The following is a 19,538-nucleotide window of genomic DNA, read 5'->3' as shown; positions in this document are numbered from 1 at the left end:
GGAAAGGGAGCTGGGGGTGCTGGTGGGCAGCAGGATGAGCCTGAGCCAGCAACGTGCCCTCGTGGCCAAGAGGCCAATGGCAGCTGGGGCAGAAGGGCTGTGGGCAGCAGGTCAGAGAGGTTCTGCTGCCCCTCTGCTCTGCCATGTGAGACCACAGCTGGGATGTTGTGTCCAGCTCTGGGCCCCTCAGCTCCAGAAGGACAGGGAGCTGCTGCAGAGAGCTCAGCACAGGGCACAGAGATGCTGGAGGGAGTGGAGCATCTGCCTTGTGCTGAAAGGCTGAGGGAGCTGGGGCTCTGCAGCTTGGAGAAGAGGAGCCTGAGGGGTGAGCTCAGTCATGTTACAAACCCATCAAGGGGTGGGTGTGAGGAGGCTGGAGCCAGGCTGTGCTCAGGGATGGCCAATGACAGGACAAGGGGCAACGGGCACAAGCTGCAACAGAAGAGGTTCCAGAGACACAGCAGGAGGAATTTGTTCCCTGTTGAGGTGAGGGAGCACTGGCAGGGGCTGCCCAGAGGGGCTGTGGAGGCTCCTTCTCTGGAGACATCCCAACCCCAGCTGGATGAGTCCCTGTGTGCCCTGCTCTGGGTGCTGCTGCCCGGGCAGGGGGTTGCACTGGATGAGCTCTGCAGGTCCCTTCCAGCCCTTCAGATGCTGTGACCCTGTGGGGAGTTGAGGGGAATGAGCTGCACCCCTGGGCCCTTCCTGCTCTCCCCACAGCAGATGGGCCAGTGAGGGGTCACACTCTCAGCTTCCCTCCAGCACAGCCACAACAGCCTTTGCAACATCAGCCTGTAGCTCTAGGCGAGGGGCTGCTGATATTTGCTGTAGGGAGCAGACACTTGGAGTGGAAGGAAGGAGGAGGAAAAGGCACAACTGGGTCTAGGAAAGAGGAAAGCAAAGCCTGGCAAGGGCAGGATCTGAGGGCACCTTCCCCTTTGCCCTGCTCCCTGCAGATCGTGCGGCTGGACCGAAGCATGGAGCAGATCATCTTCCCTGTGCCCGGCATCTGCGAGTTCCTCACCAAGGAGACCAAGTACCGGCTCTTCACCACCACGGAGCAGGACGAGCAGGGCAGCAAAGTCAGTGATTTCTTCGACCAGTCGTCCTTCCTCCACAACGAGATGGAGTGGCAGAAGAAGCTGCGCAGTAAGAGCAAAGCAGAGCTCCCCCTGGGGCTGTCCTGGGCAGCTCAGGCACCTCTGGTGTGGCAGCGGCGCTCAGCCCGGCTTGGAAAGTGAACAGCAGCAATGTGGGCTCGTGGGCAAGGCCAATGGCAGCCTGGGGGCAGCAAGAGAGTGTGGGCACAGGGCCAGGGAGGTTCTGCTCCCCCTCTGCTCTGCCATAGCTGCTGAGGCCTCATCTGGAGTCCTGGGGCCAGTTCTGGGCTCCCCAGCTGCAGAGGGACAGGGAACTGCTGGAGAGAGGCCAGTGCAGGGACACCAAGATGCTGAGGGGATGGAGCATCTTCCTTGTGAGGAAAGGCTGTGGGACCTGGGGCTGTTCAGCCTGGAGAAGAGACTGAGGGGGGAGCTCATTGGTATTTACAAGTACCTAAAGGCTGGGTGTCAGGAGGATGGGACCACACTTGTTTCTGTAGTGTCCAGCAATAGGCTGATGGGCATCAGCTGGAACACAAACAGTGCCACTAGCACAGGAGGAGAAAGTCCTTTGGTGCTGAGGTGAGGGAGCCCTGGCCCAGGCTGCCCAGGGAGGGTGTGGAGGCTCCTTCTCAGGAGGTTTCCAACCCCACCTGGACACGTTCCTGTGCCCTGAGCCAGGGGAACCTGCTGTAGCAGGGGCTGGAGCAACTCTGCAGGGCCCTTCCCACCCCACCATGCTGGGATTGTGTGAAAGGGCTGGGAACCCTGGCAGCAGCCTGGAAATGGCATCTCTCTGAGCTCCCTTTGCCCCCTGCTCCATAGAGTGCAGCATGTGGCAGTTTGCAGGGAGTGGAGGGTTAAGCAGCACCCCAGAGCTGCCTGTCAGTGCAGTTCCTCAGCAGTCTGTACATTCGTGGGCCTGCACATGCAGAGCCTTTCCTCTGGAGAGCCCTCTCTCCATTTGTTTTCAGTTCCCTTCTCCTAAGGCAATATCTAGCAGCTCCCAGTGGGAGATAAAACTTGTTTCTCTGTGCCCTGCAGAGCTGCTTCAGGTGCTTTCAGGGCTGAGTTAGGGTGGAAATTGTGGCTTAAAATAAGAGAAGTTCAATAAAGAGTCACACTAGAAATGGAGAACTAAGGAGCAGTGTAGTGCCTCTGGAAACAATTGCAGATCCAGCCAGAACTATCTTAGGAATCCATCAGGAAACAAGTTTCCAGCATGGATGGGAAACTGCTGGCTGGGTCTCCTCTGGGACAAAGCCCCAGTGCTGAAAACACAAAGATGCTGTTGTTCTGAAGGATGGGAGTGGAAAGGCTGGAGGAGGTGTGAGATGGGGAGGAAGAGAACAGAGCCAACCTCATCCTGAGGTGCCAGAGCAGGTCAAAGGGCTGAGATGTGAGCGGTGACATCTTGAACTTGCTCCTGTTTCAGCAGATGGGGACAGAGCTTTTCTCAATGTTTTGAAGGAAGGGGAGGCAAAGGTCCCCCTGAGCCTGCCAGCTGTCCTGAGCCAGGCCTGTGGGTGGCTGGGAGGACAAAAGCTTCCCCCTGTGGCAGCAGCTCGGCTGAGGTGTGTGTGTGGCTCCTCTCCCTGCAGGCATGCCGCTGATGTACTGGTTCTCCCGCAGAATGACCCTCTGGGGCAGCATTTCCTTCAACCTGGCTGTCTTCATCAACATCATCATTGCTTTCTTCTACCCCTATGTTGAAGCCACTTCCATGGGTAAGTGCCTCAGCTCCTGCTGCTCCTTGAGGTACAAGTAAAAGGGGCCCTTCATATGCAGGAAAAGCGATGCCTTTACCTGTTATCCCCTCACCTCCAGTCTCCTTTTGACTCCTAAAGCCCCAAGTGCTTCCTGCTGGTCAAAAGAAGGGGTTGAGTTGGGATTTCAGCTGCCAGCCGTCCTTTGGGAGAGGTCTCTTCTCTCCCTGGGCTGTGCTTGCCCTGGTTGGGAAATGGGGGCAGCAGTGACAGGCAGGTGCCCACTGCCAGGCAAAGCCTCTGTCATTGCAGTGCTTTGAAGATCTCAGATCAAAGGTGTCAGAGAAATGGACCAGCACTCAGGCAATCCTGCCCTTGCAGCCAAGCACAACTCCTAATTTCTAATGAGATTCAAGTAGGGCAAGTGCAGAGTGTTGCATCTGGGAAAGAACAACCCCATGGACCAGCACAGGCTGGGGAATGAACTGTGAGAGAGGAGCACAGGGGAAAGGGAGCTGGGGGTGCTGTGGGCAGCAGGATGAGATGAGCCAGCAACGTGCCCTCGTGGCCAAGAGGCCAATGGCAGCCTGGGCTGGGGCAGAAGGGCTGTGGGCAGCAGGTCAGAGAGGTTCTGCTGCCCCTCTGCTCTGCCCTGTGAGACCACAGCTGGGATGTTGTGTCCAGTTCTGGGCCCCTCAGCTCCAGAAGGACAGGGAGCTGCTGCAGAGAGCTCAGCACAGGGCACAGAGATGCTGGAGGGAGTGGAGCATCTGCCTTGTGCTGAAAGGCTGAGGGAGCTGGGGCTCTGCAGCTTGGAGAAGAGGAGCCTGAGGGGTGAGCTCAGTCATGTTACAAACCCATCAAGGGTGGGTGTGAGGAGGCTGGAGCCAGGCTGTGCTCAGGGATGGCCAATGACAGGACAAGGAGCAACGGGCACAAGCTGCAACAGAAGAGGTTCCAGAGACACAGCAGGAGGAATTTGTTCCCTGCTGAGGTGAGGGAGCACTGGCAGGGGCTGCCCAGAGGGGCTGTGGAGGCTCCTTCTCTGGGGACATCCCAAACCCAGCTGGATGAGTCCCTGTGTGCCCTGCTCTGGGTGCTGCTGTGGCAGGGGGGTTGCACTGGATGAGCTCTGCAGGTCCCTTCCAGCCTTTGAGACTCTGTGACTGTGGTTCTCTCTTCTCTCTGATAATCAGCAGCTTAGTTGTTCTGGCCAGCAGCAGTGGCCAGCTGGCAGCAGGTGTGTGTTCAGTTGCTGTGGGTCCTTTCTCCTCCCAGGAGTGCTGGATTCCCCCCTGATCTCGCTGCTCTTCTGGATCCTGATCTGCTTCTCCGTCATGGCCTTGTTCACCAAGCGCTATGGTGTCAGACCTCTCCTCGTGGCCTTGATCTTGAGATCCATTTATTACCTGGGGATTGGACTCACTCTGAACATCCTGGGAGCTCTCAATGTAAGTTCTCCATGAGCTGCAAACATAACACACAGGAGGCTGTCCTGCAGCCATGAAGGGCAGCAAAACCCCACTCCCTCCCCTTTCTGGCTGTTCCTCAGCTGACCAACAAGATTGTGTTTGTGGTGAGCTTCGTGGGCAATCGTGGGACCTTCATCCGAGGCTACAAAGCCATGATCATGGATGTGGAGTTTCTTTACCACGTGGGTTACATCCTGACCAGCGTCCTGGGCCTCTTTGTGCACGAGCTCTTCTACAGCATCCTGGTACAATAAATGTTTGGGGCATGGAGGTAGCCTGTCTGCCCTTGTTAGAATCTAGAAGGTTCCTTTGACACCTTCCAGGGGTTGGTTGATAAGAGCAGTGAGAACAGCTGGCTGGGCTCTGATCTTTGTGCAGCCTGATCTTTCTGACAGTGTCTATTACTGTCTCTCCTGGTCTTTGCTATCTGTTTCTAGTCTCTACTGTGTACTGTATCTGGGTCAGCTGGGAGACAATGTGAGCTGGTGAGGGCAGAGGCAGGGTGTATGTGTCCTATTCTTGGCTCTCCTGCTGTGCATAAATCACTTCATTCTTCTCTGCTTCCTCCCCAGTAGCTGGGAAACTTCAGTGCTTTTATGCAAAAGTTAGTCAAGGTCTGCTGTGTTCCAAGATCTTGGGATAACAAGGGGGTGTAGGTAGGCCAGCCATTGTCAGGAAAAGCACCCCATGGCATTCCTTTGCTCTTGGGTCCTTTCAGCTGTTTGATTTGATCTACCGTGAGGAGACTTTGTTCAACGTCATCAAGAGCGTGACGCGGAACGGCCGCTCCATCCTGCTGACAGCCCTCCTGGCTCTCATCCTCGTCTACCTCTTCTCCATCGTGGGCTTCCTCTTCCTGAAGGATGATTTCATCCTGGAGGTGGACAGGCTGCCAGACAGCAAAGCCAAAGGTTCTTCAGCCCTTGTCCTCCTTGGCTGTGGTGCTTGGGGCAGAGCCGTTCTGCAGCCAGAGCGTTGTGTGAGACCCTGCAAACACACACACACACAGACACACACACACAGACACACACACAGAGAGACTCACACACATCTGTGTCTCTGTGTGTGCATCAGGGGTGTTCTGCCCTTGGGGCAAACTCCTGGGAGCATTGGTTTTGGAGTTAGCACAGCAGACTCTGCCTGTGCAGACTCGGGGACCTCGTGCTGCAGAGAGCAGGGGGTCGGGGTTAGGAGAGACTGCAGAGAAGGGGGTGGACAGCTACAGATGAGGTTTTAGTGCTGTGGAGGACTTGCTGAAACTTCAGCAAAAGATTCAAAGGCTGGAAAAGGCTGAGAGGATGCAAAGCAGCTGTTGTTGCTCAAAGCTTGAAAGCTACAGGCAGAAGCAGCCGAAAAGCAGCCGTGGCAGCAGCAAAAGCTTCAGTGAGGCAAGGTGATGCTCTGACAAGGCTGTGGGCTCTTCTCCTTGCAGGTGACCCCTTGGGGATGCAAAGGAACATGGAGACCTTCATGGAGTCCTGCACTGGTGACAAAATCAGCTGCTCTGCTGTGCCCACTGCCTTGGAAGGTAAGTGAGCTCGTTAGCAGCAGTGTTGGCTGCCTGGCTCGTCAGCAAGCTCAGAAAACTCAGCCTTCCAGAGCTGGAAGCAACCAACCCACTTTCTGGCAGATGTTAGGCCAGAGGCCTGCAAGTTCTGCACTGACCTTGGCATAAAAACTATTGAAGTAGAGAAGCAGATTCAATTTAGTGAGAAAGAAGGTGGGAGCTTGGGGAGCACTCGGCCAAACACCAAGCAGCAAGTTGGAGGAGCCGCAGGGAAACTGCTGGATGGGAGATGCAAAGTGAGCATCTGCTCCCAGGGGATTTGTCACTGCAGCAAGAGGCATCCCCACAGCTCTGGCTTCTTTGTAATGGTCTGTGCTCTGGGTTTTTGCTTTTATGTCATGACTATTCTCTACAAGTACCTGAAAGGGGGTTGGAGTGAGCTGGGGGTCGGGCTCTGCTCCCCAGCAATGAATGACAGGACAAGAGGCAATGGGCTGCAGTTGGCCCAGGGGAGGTTGAGATTGGAGCTGAGGCAGAATTGTTTCCCTGAGAGGGTTGTGAGCCCCTGTGCCAGGCTGCCCAGGGAGCAGGGCCCTGGGGAGGCTGCAGCTCCAGGGCTGTGTCAGTGCTGGGCCCCTCACTCACTGCCACAGGGACACTGAGGGGCTGCAGCGTGGCCAGAGCCGGGCACAGAGCTGGGGAAGGGGCTGGAGCACAAGGGGCTGGGGAGGGGCTGAGGGAATGGGGGTGTTGAGCCTGGAGAAGAGGAGGCTGAGGGCAGCCAGCAGCACTCTCTGACACTCCCTGCCAGGAGGCTGCAGGGAGCTGGGGGTCGGGCTCTGCTCCCCAGCAATGAATGACAGGACAAGAGGCAATGGGCTGCAGCTGCCCCAGGGGAGGTTGAGGCTGGAGCTGAGGCAGAACTGTTTCCCTGAGAGGGGTGTGAGCCCCTGTGCCAGGCTGCCCAGGGAGCTGGGGCAGTGCCCAGCCCTGGAGGGATCCCAAAGGCGTGGAGCTGAGGTGCTGAGGGCTGTGGGTCAGTGCTGGGCTGGGCAGGGTGAGGGCAGGGCTGGGCCTGCAGCAGCTTCAGGGGCTTTCCCAGCCCTACTGATTGTGTGTCTGTGACTGTGTCCCTGTGTGGTGCTGCAGAAGCAGAGGCTGACCCGTGGGAGCGTGCCTGTGACACGCTGCTCATGTGCATCGTCACCGTCCTGAACCACGGGCTGAGGAACGGCGGCGGCGTGGGCGACATTCTGCGGAAGCCATCGAAGGACGTGAGTTGGGGCAGCACCTGGGACCCCCCCTTTCCTTTGCCCTCCCTCCCTGGGAACTGATGCTTCCAGCTCTATCTCCCCTCAGTGCTCTCCTCCTCTCTTCCCTTCCCACATCCCCTTTACCTGGTGCCTCGGCCCAGGGCTGTGGGCAGTTGGAGGCGCCGTGTGCAGGACACCTGCGTTTCCCTTCTGTTCCAGGAGTCCTTGTTTCCTGCTCGGGTTGTCTATGACCTCCTCTTCTTCTTTATTGTCATCATTATTGTCCTTAACCTCATCTTTGGGGTCATCATTGACACCTTTGCTGACCTGAGGAGCGAGAAGCAAAAGAAGGAAGAGATACTGAAGACAACGTGTTTCATATGTGGTGAGCCCTTGGACCTGGGGCTTTGGGAACTTCCCCAAGGCTCTTCTCTCTCTTCTAAAGCTGAGGGAAAGGGAAGGGGGGGGAAAAAGCTTCAGCTGGTTTTCATTTGGTTCACAGCAAAATCTGGAATGTGTTCAGTGCTGGGTCATTGCAGGGTGAGGAGGTTTAAACAAGGCCAGGGAGTGAGAGGGGAGATGCTGGGGCTGTTCCTCACCTCCTGGTAACGAGGTGTTAAACCAAAAAGCCACATTGTGGGGTTGTTGCTGTGCATCTGCCACTCCTGGGAGCTGCTTAGACAGTGTGGGGGGGAAGAAAAAGCAAAAGCACCGTGTTGCTGAGGCAATAAACTCCAGCTAAGGTTCTGGAATGCTTTCAGGGATCCAGCACAAAGGGGAAACCCAACAAATCCCACAGCTTCTTCTGCTGAGGAGATCCACTGGGTGCATTTGGTGCTTTGGGATGCACAGGCAGCAAGCACAGACAGTGCTCCTGCAAACAGCAGCCTCCTGAACACACAACTGGGTTACTCTTCCCCACTTTGCTGTGTGCTAAAGGCCAACTAATTATTACCAGCACTTCTTGCAAGTCACAGCCGGGGCAGGAGGCGATTGCCTGTGCCTCCTTTCACAGGTGTTCCATGTTCTCCTTATTTCTTCCCCTCTACCTTCTCTGTTCCTGACCTGCAGGACTGGAAAGGGACAAGTTTGACAACAAGACAGTGTCCTTTGAGGAGCACATCAAATATGAGCACAACATGTGGAACTACTTGTACTTCATAGTGCTGGTGCGAGTGAAGAACAAGACAGATTACACCGGGCCAGAGAGTTACGTGGCGCAGATGATAAAGGTACAAACTGGAGCAGAAGAGGTTCCAGAGAAACACGAGGGAAAACTGCTTCAGTGGGAGGGTGAGGGAGCACTGGCAGGGGCTGCCCAGAGGGGCTGTGGAGGCTCCTTCTCTGGAGACATCCCAAACCCAGCTGGGTGAGTCCCTGTGTGACTCACAGCAACAGCAGCTCCAGGACAGAGACCTGGCAGTGCTGGTGAGAATAAACTGCCCATGAGCAGCAACGTGGCCTCGTGGGCAAGGCCAATGGCAGCCTGGGGGCAGCAAGAGAGTGTGGGCAGCAGGGGCAGGGAGGTTCTGCTCCCCCTCTGCTCTGCCATAGCTGCTGAGGCCTCATCTGGAGTCCTGGGGCCAGTTCTGGGCTCCCCAGCTGCAGAGGGACAGGGAACTGCTGGAGAGAGGCCAGTGCAGGGCCAGCAAGATGCTGAGGGGATGGAGCATCTTCCTTGTGAGGAAAGGCTGTGGGACCTGGGGCTGTTCAGCCTGGAGAAGAGACTGAGGGGGGAGCTCATTGGTATTTACAAGTAGCTAAAGGGTGGGTGACAGGAGGATGGGGCCACACTCTTTTCTGCAGTGCCCAGTGCCAGGACAAGGGCTGATGGGCATCAGCTGGAACACAAACAGTTCCCCTGGCACAGGAGGAGAAGCTCCTTTGGTGCTGAGGTGAGGGAGCCCTGGCCCAGGCTGCCCAGGGAGGGTGTGGAAGCTCCTTCTCAGGTTTCCAACCCCACCTGGACACGTTCCTGTGCCCCCTGAGCCAGGGGAAGCTGCTGTAGCAGAGGCTTGGCCTAGATGAGCTCTAAAGGACCAGCCCCCACCATTCTGTGGTACTCTCTGTGGTGCTGCTCTGGCTGGGGAGTTGCACTTGGATGATCTTTCAAGGTCCCTTCCAACCCTTAAGATTCTGTGATGCTGTGTCCTCAGAGCAGCTCTTTCACCCCTGCCCACCCCTGGGAAGTAGCTGAGAACACAGAGCTTGCCAAGGAGAAACAGTTCTGAGGGGAGCTTTTGGAAGATGTGTAGTGGTGGTGCTGTGCCTGAGGTGGTTCTGAGCTGGTTATTTGTGCTTTGCAGTCTCAGCCAGCAGCACCTTGTCTGTGTGATGCTTTGTACTGTGTACTTAAGGATTGTAACAAGGGCAGAACCAAGCAGGAGAGAGTGGGACTTGAAGGTTATTTCAAGGCAAGAAGAGAGGGAAAGGAAATTTAGGAGAAACTTCAGAGCTTGAGCCCAGAAGGCTCCAAGAAAGAAAAAGGGAGAAATGGAGCATTTGTGGCAAATCTGCAGAGACATGATGAGCCTTTGGGAATTGCCTTATCCCTAAGCTCAGGCTTCCTGGTCAACCCTACCAGGTCTCTTCCCTCTGCCTCACTCCCTCTCCAACTCCCACTGTCCATGGCTGCCTTTGCAGAACAAGAACCTTGACTGGTTCCCCCGGATGCGAGCCATGTCGCTGGTCAGCAATGAAGGGGACGGGGAGCAGAACGAGATCCGAAACCTCCAAGACAAACTCAACACCACCATGAAGCTGGTGTCTCATCTCACCTCCCAGCTGAACGAGCTGAAGGAACAGGTACTAACCACTGCTCAAATACAGGAATGCCTGAGGGGACAGCTGACTGTAGAAACCCAGTGTCCTCACCAAAACGGTTTCAGCTGGGAGAGCCCTTTCAGCTCACTGATCCAGCCTCTGTCCCAGCCCCATCAGCCACCAGCCCATTGCCCTCAGTGCAGCACCCACCCAGCTCTGAAACCCCTCCAGGGACTCCAGCAGCTCCCTGGGCAGCCCCTTCCAATGCCTGACAGCCCTGCAAACAAAGAGATTCCTCCTCACATCCAGCCTCAACCTCCCCTGGGGACACTTGAGGCTGTTGCCTCTTGTCCTGTTGCTTGTCACCAGGCAGAACAGACCCACCCCCACCTCACTGCAGCTGCCTTTCAGGTAGTTGTAGAGAGCAGCAGTGCCAGGCACAGAACCAGCCCGGGCTGGGGTAAGTTCAGGGACATGCTTTTTGATCCTGAACTTCCCCCCCAGCTCAAGTCCTGCTCCCTGGGTTTCCTGGCAGCAGCCTGTCAGTCACAGAGCTCAGTGATGCACAGGCTGCTTCCCCCCTCACTCCTGTCCCTTGTTTGAACTCCAGATGACGGAGCAGCGGAAGCGCAGACAGAGGATGGGGTTTGTGGATGTCCAGAATTCCATGAACCACTAAGACAAAGAAGAAGCATCAGCTTCACCCTTGGAGGGACCACACCTATGTATCAGCTGCTGAGGCTGCTTGTTGCTGGGCCCCAGGCAGGGACGTGGCCGCCGGGGCTTCAGCCAACCTTTCCCTTAGAGCGCTTGTAAGCAATTCAGGAACCAGGGACTGGCTTGGGATTCCTCACGAGACCTGGGGCTACAGGTTATTCCTCAACACCCTTGTAGGAAGATAAAAGAAAAAACCCCATCCAGGACTTTCATTCCTCATTGCAGTAACTGTTCATTTTGCAGCTGTGGAGGGGTTGCATCTATCTCCGTGTGCTACGCTGCAGCAGCCTCTTGCCTCGGCTGGAGGCTCAGTAGCTGTAGGGCTGCAATAGTTAACTTATTCCAGTACCTATGGATCTTTGCAAACCAGCCAGCACATTTGCTGTCCCTGCCCCCCTGCTGATCCCTCTCCATTTATCAGAGTTGTGGTGCAGTAAGGAGGAGCTACACAAGGAGGTGGGTTTGTTAAGCAGAACTCACCGGCTGAGGACGAGTACCCAAGCTTGTACTAGTGGCAACTAGTCTTTTGCCTTCTGTGGACCAAGGTGATCTGGGCAGTAGAAAGGAGGCTGCAGGTTTACAGGTGTTCACTGTGAAGGGGTGTCCTGTGTTGTAAGTTTTCATCTCTGGTGTAATGTTTGACTTTGTTGTTACTGAAGAACTGACGTGTAAATTGCCTTAACTAAATTAAACACAGAATCATGTTACAATAAAAACTTCAACCATGGTAAAGGAAAACTCCCTTCCTGTGCACTCAGGGTGGGTGTTGGGGCTGGTGGAAGTACAGAACAATCCAAGGACCTGGAGCCAAAGCAGGGCTGTGTGACCCAAGGTGCTCCACAAGCCAGTGCTCTCAGCTCCAGATGTCAAACATGAACATGCTGTGGGATGCTCCAGGCAGAAGATGAAGAGGAATGCTGCTCTAAAGACCTACTTTGAACACCAGCCTTGTTTTCTGAAGCTTTGGATTGGAGCCTGCTGCAAAGTTTCCAATTCTTTCACTCCTTGCCAGGAAAACAACTGTTCAAACCCATAAAAAGGAGCAGCTGGTGGTGCTGCCCTGAGCCAGGCAGGCTCCTGGCACAGCTGTGTTCCAGACACTCATCCTTCCCCAGCCCAGCAGTGCTGCAGCCACCCCAGCTCCAAGTTCTCAGCCTCCCAAGAACAGACACTGCTGCAAGCACTAAAGCCTTAAAAAAGGAATAAAAATAGGCCACAGCAATGGACTAATCAAGACTTGAAATGTGTTTATGGCACTACACACCAACATGTGATTAAAACCCTATCTTTATCCCCCAGCTAGGCAGCAATCCACACCCAGCCTTCTCCCCATGCTGAGGGGAAGCTGCAGAATCTTGGCTCAAGCAGCCACAGGGCTGCTGCAGCAGCTGGTTGAAATCTCAAACCCTTCCACTGTCACCATGGTAAAGAGTCACCTCTTCAGTCCTCTCCTGTGTCCTCCCCACGGGAAGTGTGACAGTTCTCCCTCCCTCCATTCCCCTCTTACCAATGCTAGAACACACACAGGCACAGCTACACAGACCCACAGCATGGTGGGAGTTGGAAGGGACCTTTTGAGATCATCCAGCCCAACCCCCCTGCCAAAGAAGCTCCCACCTACATCACACCAGACATCTTCACATCATCACTACTGCTACCTTCAGAAGAGAATGTAAAGCTGCCATGGTGGCACCTACTTGCTCTGTGCCTCTCCTGGCTGTTGTGTCTCCTCTGACACAGAGGATCAGGTCTAACAGCACAGAGTTCTCTGCACTACATTGCCCCAAGATGCTTTCAGCACAGGCTGTTGAGCTGTGCCCTAGATTATCAAGGGAAAAAAGAAGGGGGCAGGTGGGGGCACTAAATATGAAGGGTGTAAGGGGGAGGTTTGAGCAAAAATGCTGCTGCTAGGAGGAATAAGTGGATTTATTCATCATGGCAGCATCCAGTGCTTGAAAAATATGTACAGTGCAGGCTCTGGAGTTGCTCTGATCACTTTGAGTCCTCCTCTGGTTTCTTGGCATAAAACCTTTCCCGCAGTTTTCTCCACGTCCCTTTCTTCATGTCTTCCATCTGCTTCAGGATGTCTGCAAAAGGGGGGGAGAGAGAGGGCAAAGAGGAAGGAAAGCAGAAAAGCAGAGGAATGAAAGCCTCCTTGTTACAGCTTTGCTTTACATGTCTTTCTTTTTGCCCCCCACTTTCTTTGACTTTTCATCTGGATGAATTCCTGTTTCAGGGCTTGAGGTGACTTCATTTTCCCCTCAGTTGTGGGGAGGAGTCTCATCACTAGCAGCTCATGCTCAGCCTCAGTCAGAGTTAGTTAGGAACTGGAGCAGAACAAAACTGCAGCAGCTTCCCACATTGCACTTTATCACTGATCTGGCTGAGAGGATTTCCACACCAAGGAGAAACACTGAGGGGAATCAGAAGCCAGTGAAACAGAAGCTGAGCAGTTTTCTGGTGTGATGCAGCAATTGTGCATTTGACATAGCTCTGATCTCACAGAGCCCTTGTAAACCCTCTGCTGGTCCTGCTCAGGGCCAGATACAACGGACTTTTTGCCCTGAAAGATTACTGAAGGTTTCCTCAATTATCCCTACATTTACTCCTCCTTAGATACTTGTAATTTACTAATTTACTCCTCCTCACATCTGAGATGTCCAGCTCTGGGCCCCTCAGCTCCAGAAGGACAGGGAGCTGCTGCAGAGAGCTCAGCACAGGGCACAGAGATGCTGGAGGAAGTGGAGCATCTGCCTTGTGCTGAAAGGCTGAGGGAGCTGGGGCTCTGCAGCTTGGAGAAGAGGAGCCTGAGGGGTGAGCTCAGTCATGTTACAAACCCATCAAGGGTGGGTGTGAGGAGGCTGGAGCCAGGCTGTGCTCAGGGATGGCCAGTGACAGGACAAGGGGCAACAGGCACAAGCTGCAACAGAAGAGGTTCCAGAGACACACCAGGAGGAATTTGTTCCCTGTTGAGGTGAGGGAGCACTGGCAGGGGCTGCCCAGAGGGGCTGTGGAGGCTCCTTCTCTGGAGACATCCCAACCCCAGCTGGGTGAGTCCCTGTGTGCCCTGCTCTGGGTGCTGCTGCCCTGGCAGGGGGTTGCACTGGATGACCTCTGAAAGTCCCTTCCAGCCCTTGAGACTCTGGGAGTTTGTGATCAGTACCTGTTGCAAGGATCATCTTACAGTCTTCTACTGTCACTCCAGTGAAGGTTGTGTCTTTCAGGCGTGGATACTTCACAAAGAATGCAGGTTTAAGGAGGAGAGAGAGAGGAAAAGACATTACTTGCAGTGCAAGTTAAACTGTCACCTCTCATGGAGGCTGAGCTCATTTTCAGTCAAGCTTGAAGAATCCTACTAGGCCATACCAAGAACTGCCACCTGCATTGCTCACACATGTCACAGAGGCCAAGATGTCTATGCCTGTCCCAGAGCAGCCAGAGTCACTGGGCTGTGCTGCATGTACCTGCTTCTTCATTTGTCTGTCCTACATTCCCACAAACCCTCCTGGGATGAGGCAGCTGACTGCCTCAGTGAGGACTCACCCTCAAGAGAGGGGTGAGGGCCAATGCCAAAGCTCACCTTGTTCTTGTAGTAGTTGGTGTGGATTCGGACTAAGCTCTCGTACATCTGGTCACAGGCCTCAGGGTCAGCGATCTGGAAAGAGGCAAAAGCATCACACAAGGCTTGTTTTAAACCTCCAGAGCAAAATACACCCCCCTTCCAGGGCTTTGTAGAGAAGGATAGTAAAGGAGAGGCTCAGGGGACTTCCAAGTGCAATGTAGGATGGTGCTGACCCCTCCTATGCTGCTCCAAAACACAGATCACTTCTTTCCCCCTCCATTTCTCACCACTGTGGCCTGCAAGAGTAACAAGGCCTGTACTGACAGAAGGGACCTGAAACTCTGCTCAAAAGGATGTGACACATCAACTATGAATGCACAGATGATGAGAATACTGCTGGACTGTTCTCATACTACAGGGATACTGCTGTGAAATCACAGAATCCCAGAGGGGTTGGGGCTGGAAGGGCCCTGCAGAGCTCATCCAGCCCCAGCCCCTGCTAAAGCAGGTTCCCCTGGCTCAGGGCACAGGAACGTGTCCAGGTGGGGTTGGAAACCTCCTGAGAAGGAGCCTCCACACCCTCCCTGGGCAGCCTGGGCCAGGGCTCCCTCACCTCAGCACCAAAGGACTTTCTCTTCCTGTGCCAGTGGAACTGTTTGTGTCCCAGCTGATGCCCATCAGCCCTTGTCCTGGCACTGGGCACCACATAGAAAAGTGCTGCCCCATCCTCCTGACACCCACCCTTTAGGTACTTGTGAGTGTTGATGAGGTCTCCCCTCAGCCCTTCTGTTCTCTAGAAGAAGACCAGGCTAAATCTGCCAGCCTTCTTGCTCAAGGGCCAGTTTTGCCACCTGCTTGATTTGAAAGCATTGAACAGGGTAAGGTACTGGGATTAAAGGCAGAAAATCCCAGTGCAAGCTAATAATAGTTTATAATTTATTAGAGAAGAGCAGCATGAAAGACACTGGGCAGGTTCTGAAGGGTAAATAGATTTCTATTCTGGTCTAGTGTGATGGAAAGACCTGGCTGATACTTAAAGCTCTGCTAGGTGCCTCAGCCAGGTGCCTCTGCCTTGCAGAGCCATCTATTCAGCAGTGAGGATGGCATGTCATCTTGCTTTTCTGTTTTACAATGGGAGCCAACTCGAGCAGAACAGTGCATTGCTGCCCCATGACATCAAACATGAATGCTTAAAATGGATACAGGAGTAAGAATAGTATCAACAGAAGCATGTCAAGAGAAATGACATGGCTCATCTGTCCTTGGGACATTGGCAGAGGTTCAGCAGGAGGCTGGTGATGTCTCCTCTGAACAAATGAGACCTGGGGAAAGGCTCTTGTTATTCAGGAGGTCATGGCTGCTGCACAGAGGATACAGACACAGACTGTTCACAGTAAGCACAGAATCATAGAATCATTTCAGCTGGAAGAGCCCTTTCAGCCCATGGAGTGCAGCCTCTGTCCCAGCCCCATCACCCACCATTCAATTTCCCTCAGTGCAGCACCCACCCAGCTCTGAAGCCCCTCCAGGGATGGTGACTCCAGCAGCTCCCTGGGCAGCCCCTTCCAATGCCTGACAGCCCTGGCACAAAGAGATTCCTCCTCACATCCAGCCTCAACCTCCCCTGGGGACACTTGAGGCCATTTCCTCTTGTTCTGTTGCTTGTCACCAGGGAGAACAGACCCATCCCCACCTGGCTCCAGCTGCCTTTCAGGTAGTTGTAGAGTGAGAAGGTCTCCCCTGAGCCTCCTTTTCTCAGCAGCCCCAGCTCCCTCAGCCCTTCCTCAGCTGAGACCTGCGCCAAATCCTTTCCCAGCTTGGCAGCCTCTCTGGATCCTCTCCAGCACCTCAATGTCCTTCTTGCAGAGAGGGGCCCAAACCTGCACACAGTTAGAAGGTGCAGCCTCACCAAAGCCGAGCACAGGGCAATGATCAGGTCCCTGCTCCTGCTGACAACACTGTTCCTGAGCCAGACACACTGCAGCTGATCTTCAGCTTCTTGCATTCTGCAGTCACGTTTTCAATGTCCCTGCTGATGCTTTAGTAAGAACAGAGAAATTCCAGCATGGTGGGGGCTGGAAAGGTCCTGAAGAGCTCATCCAGCCCCAGCCACAGCAGATTCCCCTGGCTCAGGGGGACAGGAACACGTCAAGGTGGGGTCGGAAACCTCCTGAGCAGGAGCCTCCACACCCTCCCTGGGCAGCCTGGGCCAGGGCTCCCTCACCTCAGCACCAAAGGACTTGCTCCTCCTGTGCCAGGGGAACTGTTTGTGTCCCAGCTGATGCCCATCACCCCTTGCCCTGCCACTGGAGACAACAGAAGCAAGTGTTGCCCCATCCTCCTGACACCCACCCTTTAGTTATTTGTAACTATTGCTGAGCTCCCCCCTCAGTCTCTTCTCCAGCCCAAACAGCCCCAGGTCCCACAGCCTTTCCTCACAAGGAAGATGTTCCATCCCCTCAGCATCTTGGTGCCCCTCCAGTTTAACAGAAATCCCCATTAATTGGGTGGCAGAAACACTGTTCCCTCTGTAAATCTTGTTCCATGTGAATAAAACAGACATTAGACTGGCAAAGTAACCTTTATGCTTTGAGTTCCCAGACCCTCCTCCTGCTGTCTGCCAGCACATTTCCCTTGGCTGTATTAAGCCTTTATACATTCAAATCTGCTGCAGGCATCCATTAGATGTTTAAGATGAGTGGCAGCTTTGGGATCTTGTAGCCAATTGGTGCAGCACATTGAGCTGCCCTGAGCACATGAAAAAGCAATAAGCACTTTCAGAAATGGCTGCTGCAGGCTGTGATGGTGACCAATATAGAATGAGGTGCCTAAAACAGCCCTTTGAAGTAGAACCCACACACCTGGAAGGATGTTTTTATGCTCAGGAAGGGCACATTTCCATTGCCCAGCCTGTCAAGGTCTGCAGCCTGAGTCAGGCATTAGCTTCTCTAGTCCATTTCAGCACCAAAGCCTGAACTCCAGCTGCAGGAGCTGGGATGCAGCTTTGTAACTGCTGCATGCCACCAGTGCCAGGCAGTGCTCATTCCACTAGAGAACCACTGAAGCCCTTCAGTTGGAAAAGCCTTTTGAGCTCGAGCCCACTCACTCATATTGTCAAGGCCACCACTAAATCATGTCCCTCAGCTCATCTGTGCTCCACACTGCACCACCCCATCCCCCTCTCACCATGCTAAGCACAGCACACCAAGTAACTGGATTCTCCTCCCCCTCTGCCCTGTGAGACCACAGCTGGGATGTTGTGTCCAGCTCTGGGCCCCTCAGCTCCAGAAGGACAGGGAGCTGCTGCAGAGAGCTCAGCACAGGGACACAGAGATGCTGGAGGGAGTGGAGCATCTGCCTTGTGCTGAAAGGCTGAGGGAGCTGGGGCTCTGCAGCTTGGAGAAGAGGAGCCTGAGGGGTGAGCTCAGTCATGTTCCAAATGCATCAAGGGTGGGTGTGAGGAGGCTGGAGCCAGGCTGTGCTCAGGGATGGCCAATGACAGGACAAGGGGCAACGGGCACAAGCTGCAACAGAAGAGGTTCCAGAGACACAGCAGGAGGAATTTGTTCCCTGTTGAGGTGAGGGAGCGCTGGCAGGGGCTGCCCAGAGGGGCTGTGGAGGCTCCTTCTCTGGAGACATCCCAAACCCAGCTGGATGAGTCCCTGTGTGCCCTGCTCTGGGTGCTGCCCTGGCAGGGGGGTTGCACTGGATGATCTCTTAAAGTCCCTTCCAGTCCTTCAGACTCTGTGAGTCTGTGATCCCAGCACAGTGCTGACAGGCTCACAGTGGTTTGTACCCCACTGGGGATCTCCAAAGCAGACTGTGTGAGAACTGGACATTGACCACATTTAGTCCATTTGGAGGGACAAGGGACTGGGCTGGCTGGGGCCTGTGCTTCCAGGGCCTGTCAAGGATAGGCAACAACACAGTGTTGTCCAAAAAGCAGACTCCTGCCTGGTGTGCACTAAGCCAATCTACACAGAGTGGCTTTACACAGATATGGCTTCATTTGATGTGTGCCAGGGGGTCACTGCACAAAGCCAGCACACCCAGCAGTTCAGCTGGTGCTGTATTTACACCAAATCTCACAGAACAACTCTTGTTATTCTGCTTAGTGAGTCCTCTGCCTGGCACAGATATTGAGTAAACTATCATCCATCCCCTGCAGCCTCTGCTCCCTTTTCAAGAAGGCAGACATTACCAAGCTGTACACATAAAGTAACCAGGCCCAGCCCATCAAGCTGGTCTGATGGCCAGAGGAAAGTTGTTACCAACTCATGCAGAGACAGTGACTGGGCCCATCCCATCCACCTGCTGATAATCACAGAATCATTGAATGGTTTTGATTGTTGAAGCCCCTGAAGCTGCTGCAGTCCCAGCCCTGCCCTCACCCTGCCCAGCCCAGCACTGACCCACAGCCCTCAGCACCTCAGCTCCACGCCTTTGGGATCCCTCCAGGGCTGGGCACTGCCCCAGCTCCCTGGGCAGCCTGGCACAGGGGCTCACACCCCTCTCAGGGAAACAGTTCTGCCTCAGCTCCAGCCTCAACCTCCCCTGGGCCAACTTGACGCTGTTTCCTCCCATCCTAAAGTAGTGACTATGACTGTTTGTTCAGGTCTGAGAGCACATCCCAGTTACAGGTGGCCACACATTGCTCAGCCACAAAATTGCTGCCTTGTCTGTACATCCAAGATGTGCCTCGAGGACTCGTACAGCACCCCCAGCCCTGCTCTGCAGTCACAGACACATAATCAGCGTGGCTGGCAAAGCCCTTGAAGCTGCTGCAGTCCCTGCCCTCCCCTCACCCTGCCCAGCTCTGACCCCTGGCTCTTTGGTCTCTCCCACTCACACACATAAACTTATGACTCCAGGACACCTCTTATGAGGGCAGGTGTCTGTCCTGCGTCCACACGGGTGTACTTTGACCACTGTCACCTCAGTATCAGCTGCAACATCGCTGCCACAAGCGCCTCTGCACCTGGATTTCGCACATACCGTTTTACCCGTCTCCTACCATCCTTTACGAGGATGTCCCACGAGGCTCGTCGCACGACAGAGCCCAACGGGCACAACCCTCTCCTCAGCCTCGCCGGGACGCGCCCCGCGGCAGCCCCAACGCCCCTCAGCCCTGGGCCCTGACACCGCCTCACAGAGGCCCCGCCGCCGCGGCCCCGCCGCCGCCTCACCTGCGTGTTCTCCCCCTCGCGGAAGGCCTGTGCCACCCGCTGCCGCAGGAACGCGCCGAGGTCCCGCTGCCGCTTCGTCTCCTCCACCGGCCACTCCTCGCAGAGCTTCAGGAACCGCCGGTACCTGGTGGCCGCCATCGCTGCCGCCGCGTCACGTGACCGACCCCCCTACGGCGCCTCGCAGGGACCCGGCGCGGCCGCGCGTGCGCGGGGCGGGGAGCGGCGCCCCCCAGCGGCGGGGCGGGGGCACAGCAGCGACACCCCGAACCGGG

At 55.1% G+C, this 19,538-nt stretch overlaps 2 protein-coding genes across 2 annotated transcripts in view; one reads left to right on the top strand and one right to left on the bottom strand.

The window, feature by feature from the left end:
* Positions 1–11,190, top strand: part of ITPR3 (inositol 1,4,5-trisphosphate receptor type 3) — a 51,333-nt gene extending 40,143 nt beyond the window's left edge. The window contains exons 48-58 of the mRNA XM_062013432.1: positions 957–1,149; positions 2,702–2,827; positions 4,085–4,257; positions 4,359–4,523; positions 4,997–5,189; positions 5,711–5,806; positions 6,935–7,059; positions 7,258–7,423; positions 8,110–8,270; positions 9,682–9,843; positions 10,412–11,190. Coding sequence (XP_061869416.1) covers positions 957–1,149; positions 2,702–2,827; positions 4,085–4,257; positions 4,359–4,523; positions 4,997–5,189; positions 5,711–5,806; positions 6,935–7,059; positions 7,258–7,423; positions 8,110–8,270; positions 9,682–9,843; positions 10,412–10,480 — 1,629 coding nt within the window. The 3' untranslated portion in view covers positions 10,481–11,190. The remainder of the gene's footprint in view (positions 1–956; positions 1,150–2,701; positions 2,828–4,084; positions 4,258–4,358; positions 4,524–4,996; positions 5,190–5,710; positions 5,807–6,934; positions 7,060–7,257; positions 7,424–8,109; positions 8,271–9,681; positions 9,844–10,411) is intronic.
* A 1,236-nt stretch (positions 11,191–12,426) lies between these two features.
* LOC104561886 (ubiquinol-cytochrome c reductase complex assembly factor 2) lies at positions 12,427–19,436 on the bottom strand. The gene is made up of 4 exons (XM_062013671.1): positions 19,267–19,436; positions 14,099–14,173; positions 13,682–13,751; positions 12,427–12,605 (listed from the first exon to the last, which is right to left on the bottom strand). The coding sequence occupies exons 1-4, from the start codon at positions 19,402–19,404 to the stop codon at positions 12,511–12,513; spliced, it is 378 nt and encodes a 125-aa protein (XP_061869655.1). The 5' UTR covers positions 19,405–19,436; the 3' UTR covers positions 12,427–12,510.
* Positions 19,437–19,538: the final 102 nt, after the last annotated feature.

Source organism: Colius striatus, chromosome 22, assembly GCF_028858725.1.
Source record: "Colius striatus isolate bColStr4 chromosome 22, bColStr4.1.hap1, whole genome shotgun sequence".
In the NCBI taxonomy this organism is placed as follows: Eukaryota; Metazoa; Chordata; class Aves; order Coliiformes; family Coliidae; genus Colius; species Colius striatus.
Note: the sequence above shows the minus strand (reverse complement) of the source record. Positions and strands in the feature narration are given on the sequence as shown.

Bases quoted from the DNA above. Each gene is read 5' to 3' on its own strand.
- LOC104561886 (XM_062013671.1), bottom strand. From the start codon at position 19,404: ATGGCGGCCACCAGGTACCGGCGGTTCCTGAAGCTCTGCGAGGAGTGG. The intron at 13,752-14,098 runs GTGAGCTTTGGC...TTCTTTGTGAAG, and splicing joins CCAACTACTACAAGAACAAG to TATCCACGCCTGAAAGACAC. The intron at 12,606-13,681 runs GTACTGATCACA...CCCCTTTTGCAG, and splicing joins TAAGATGATCCTTGCAACAG to ACATCCTGAAGCAGATGGAA.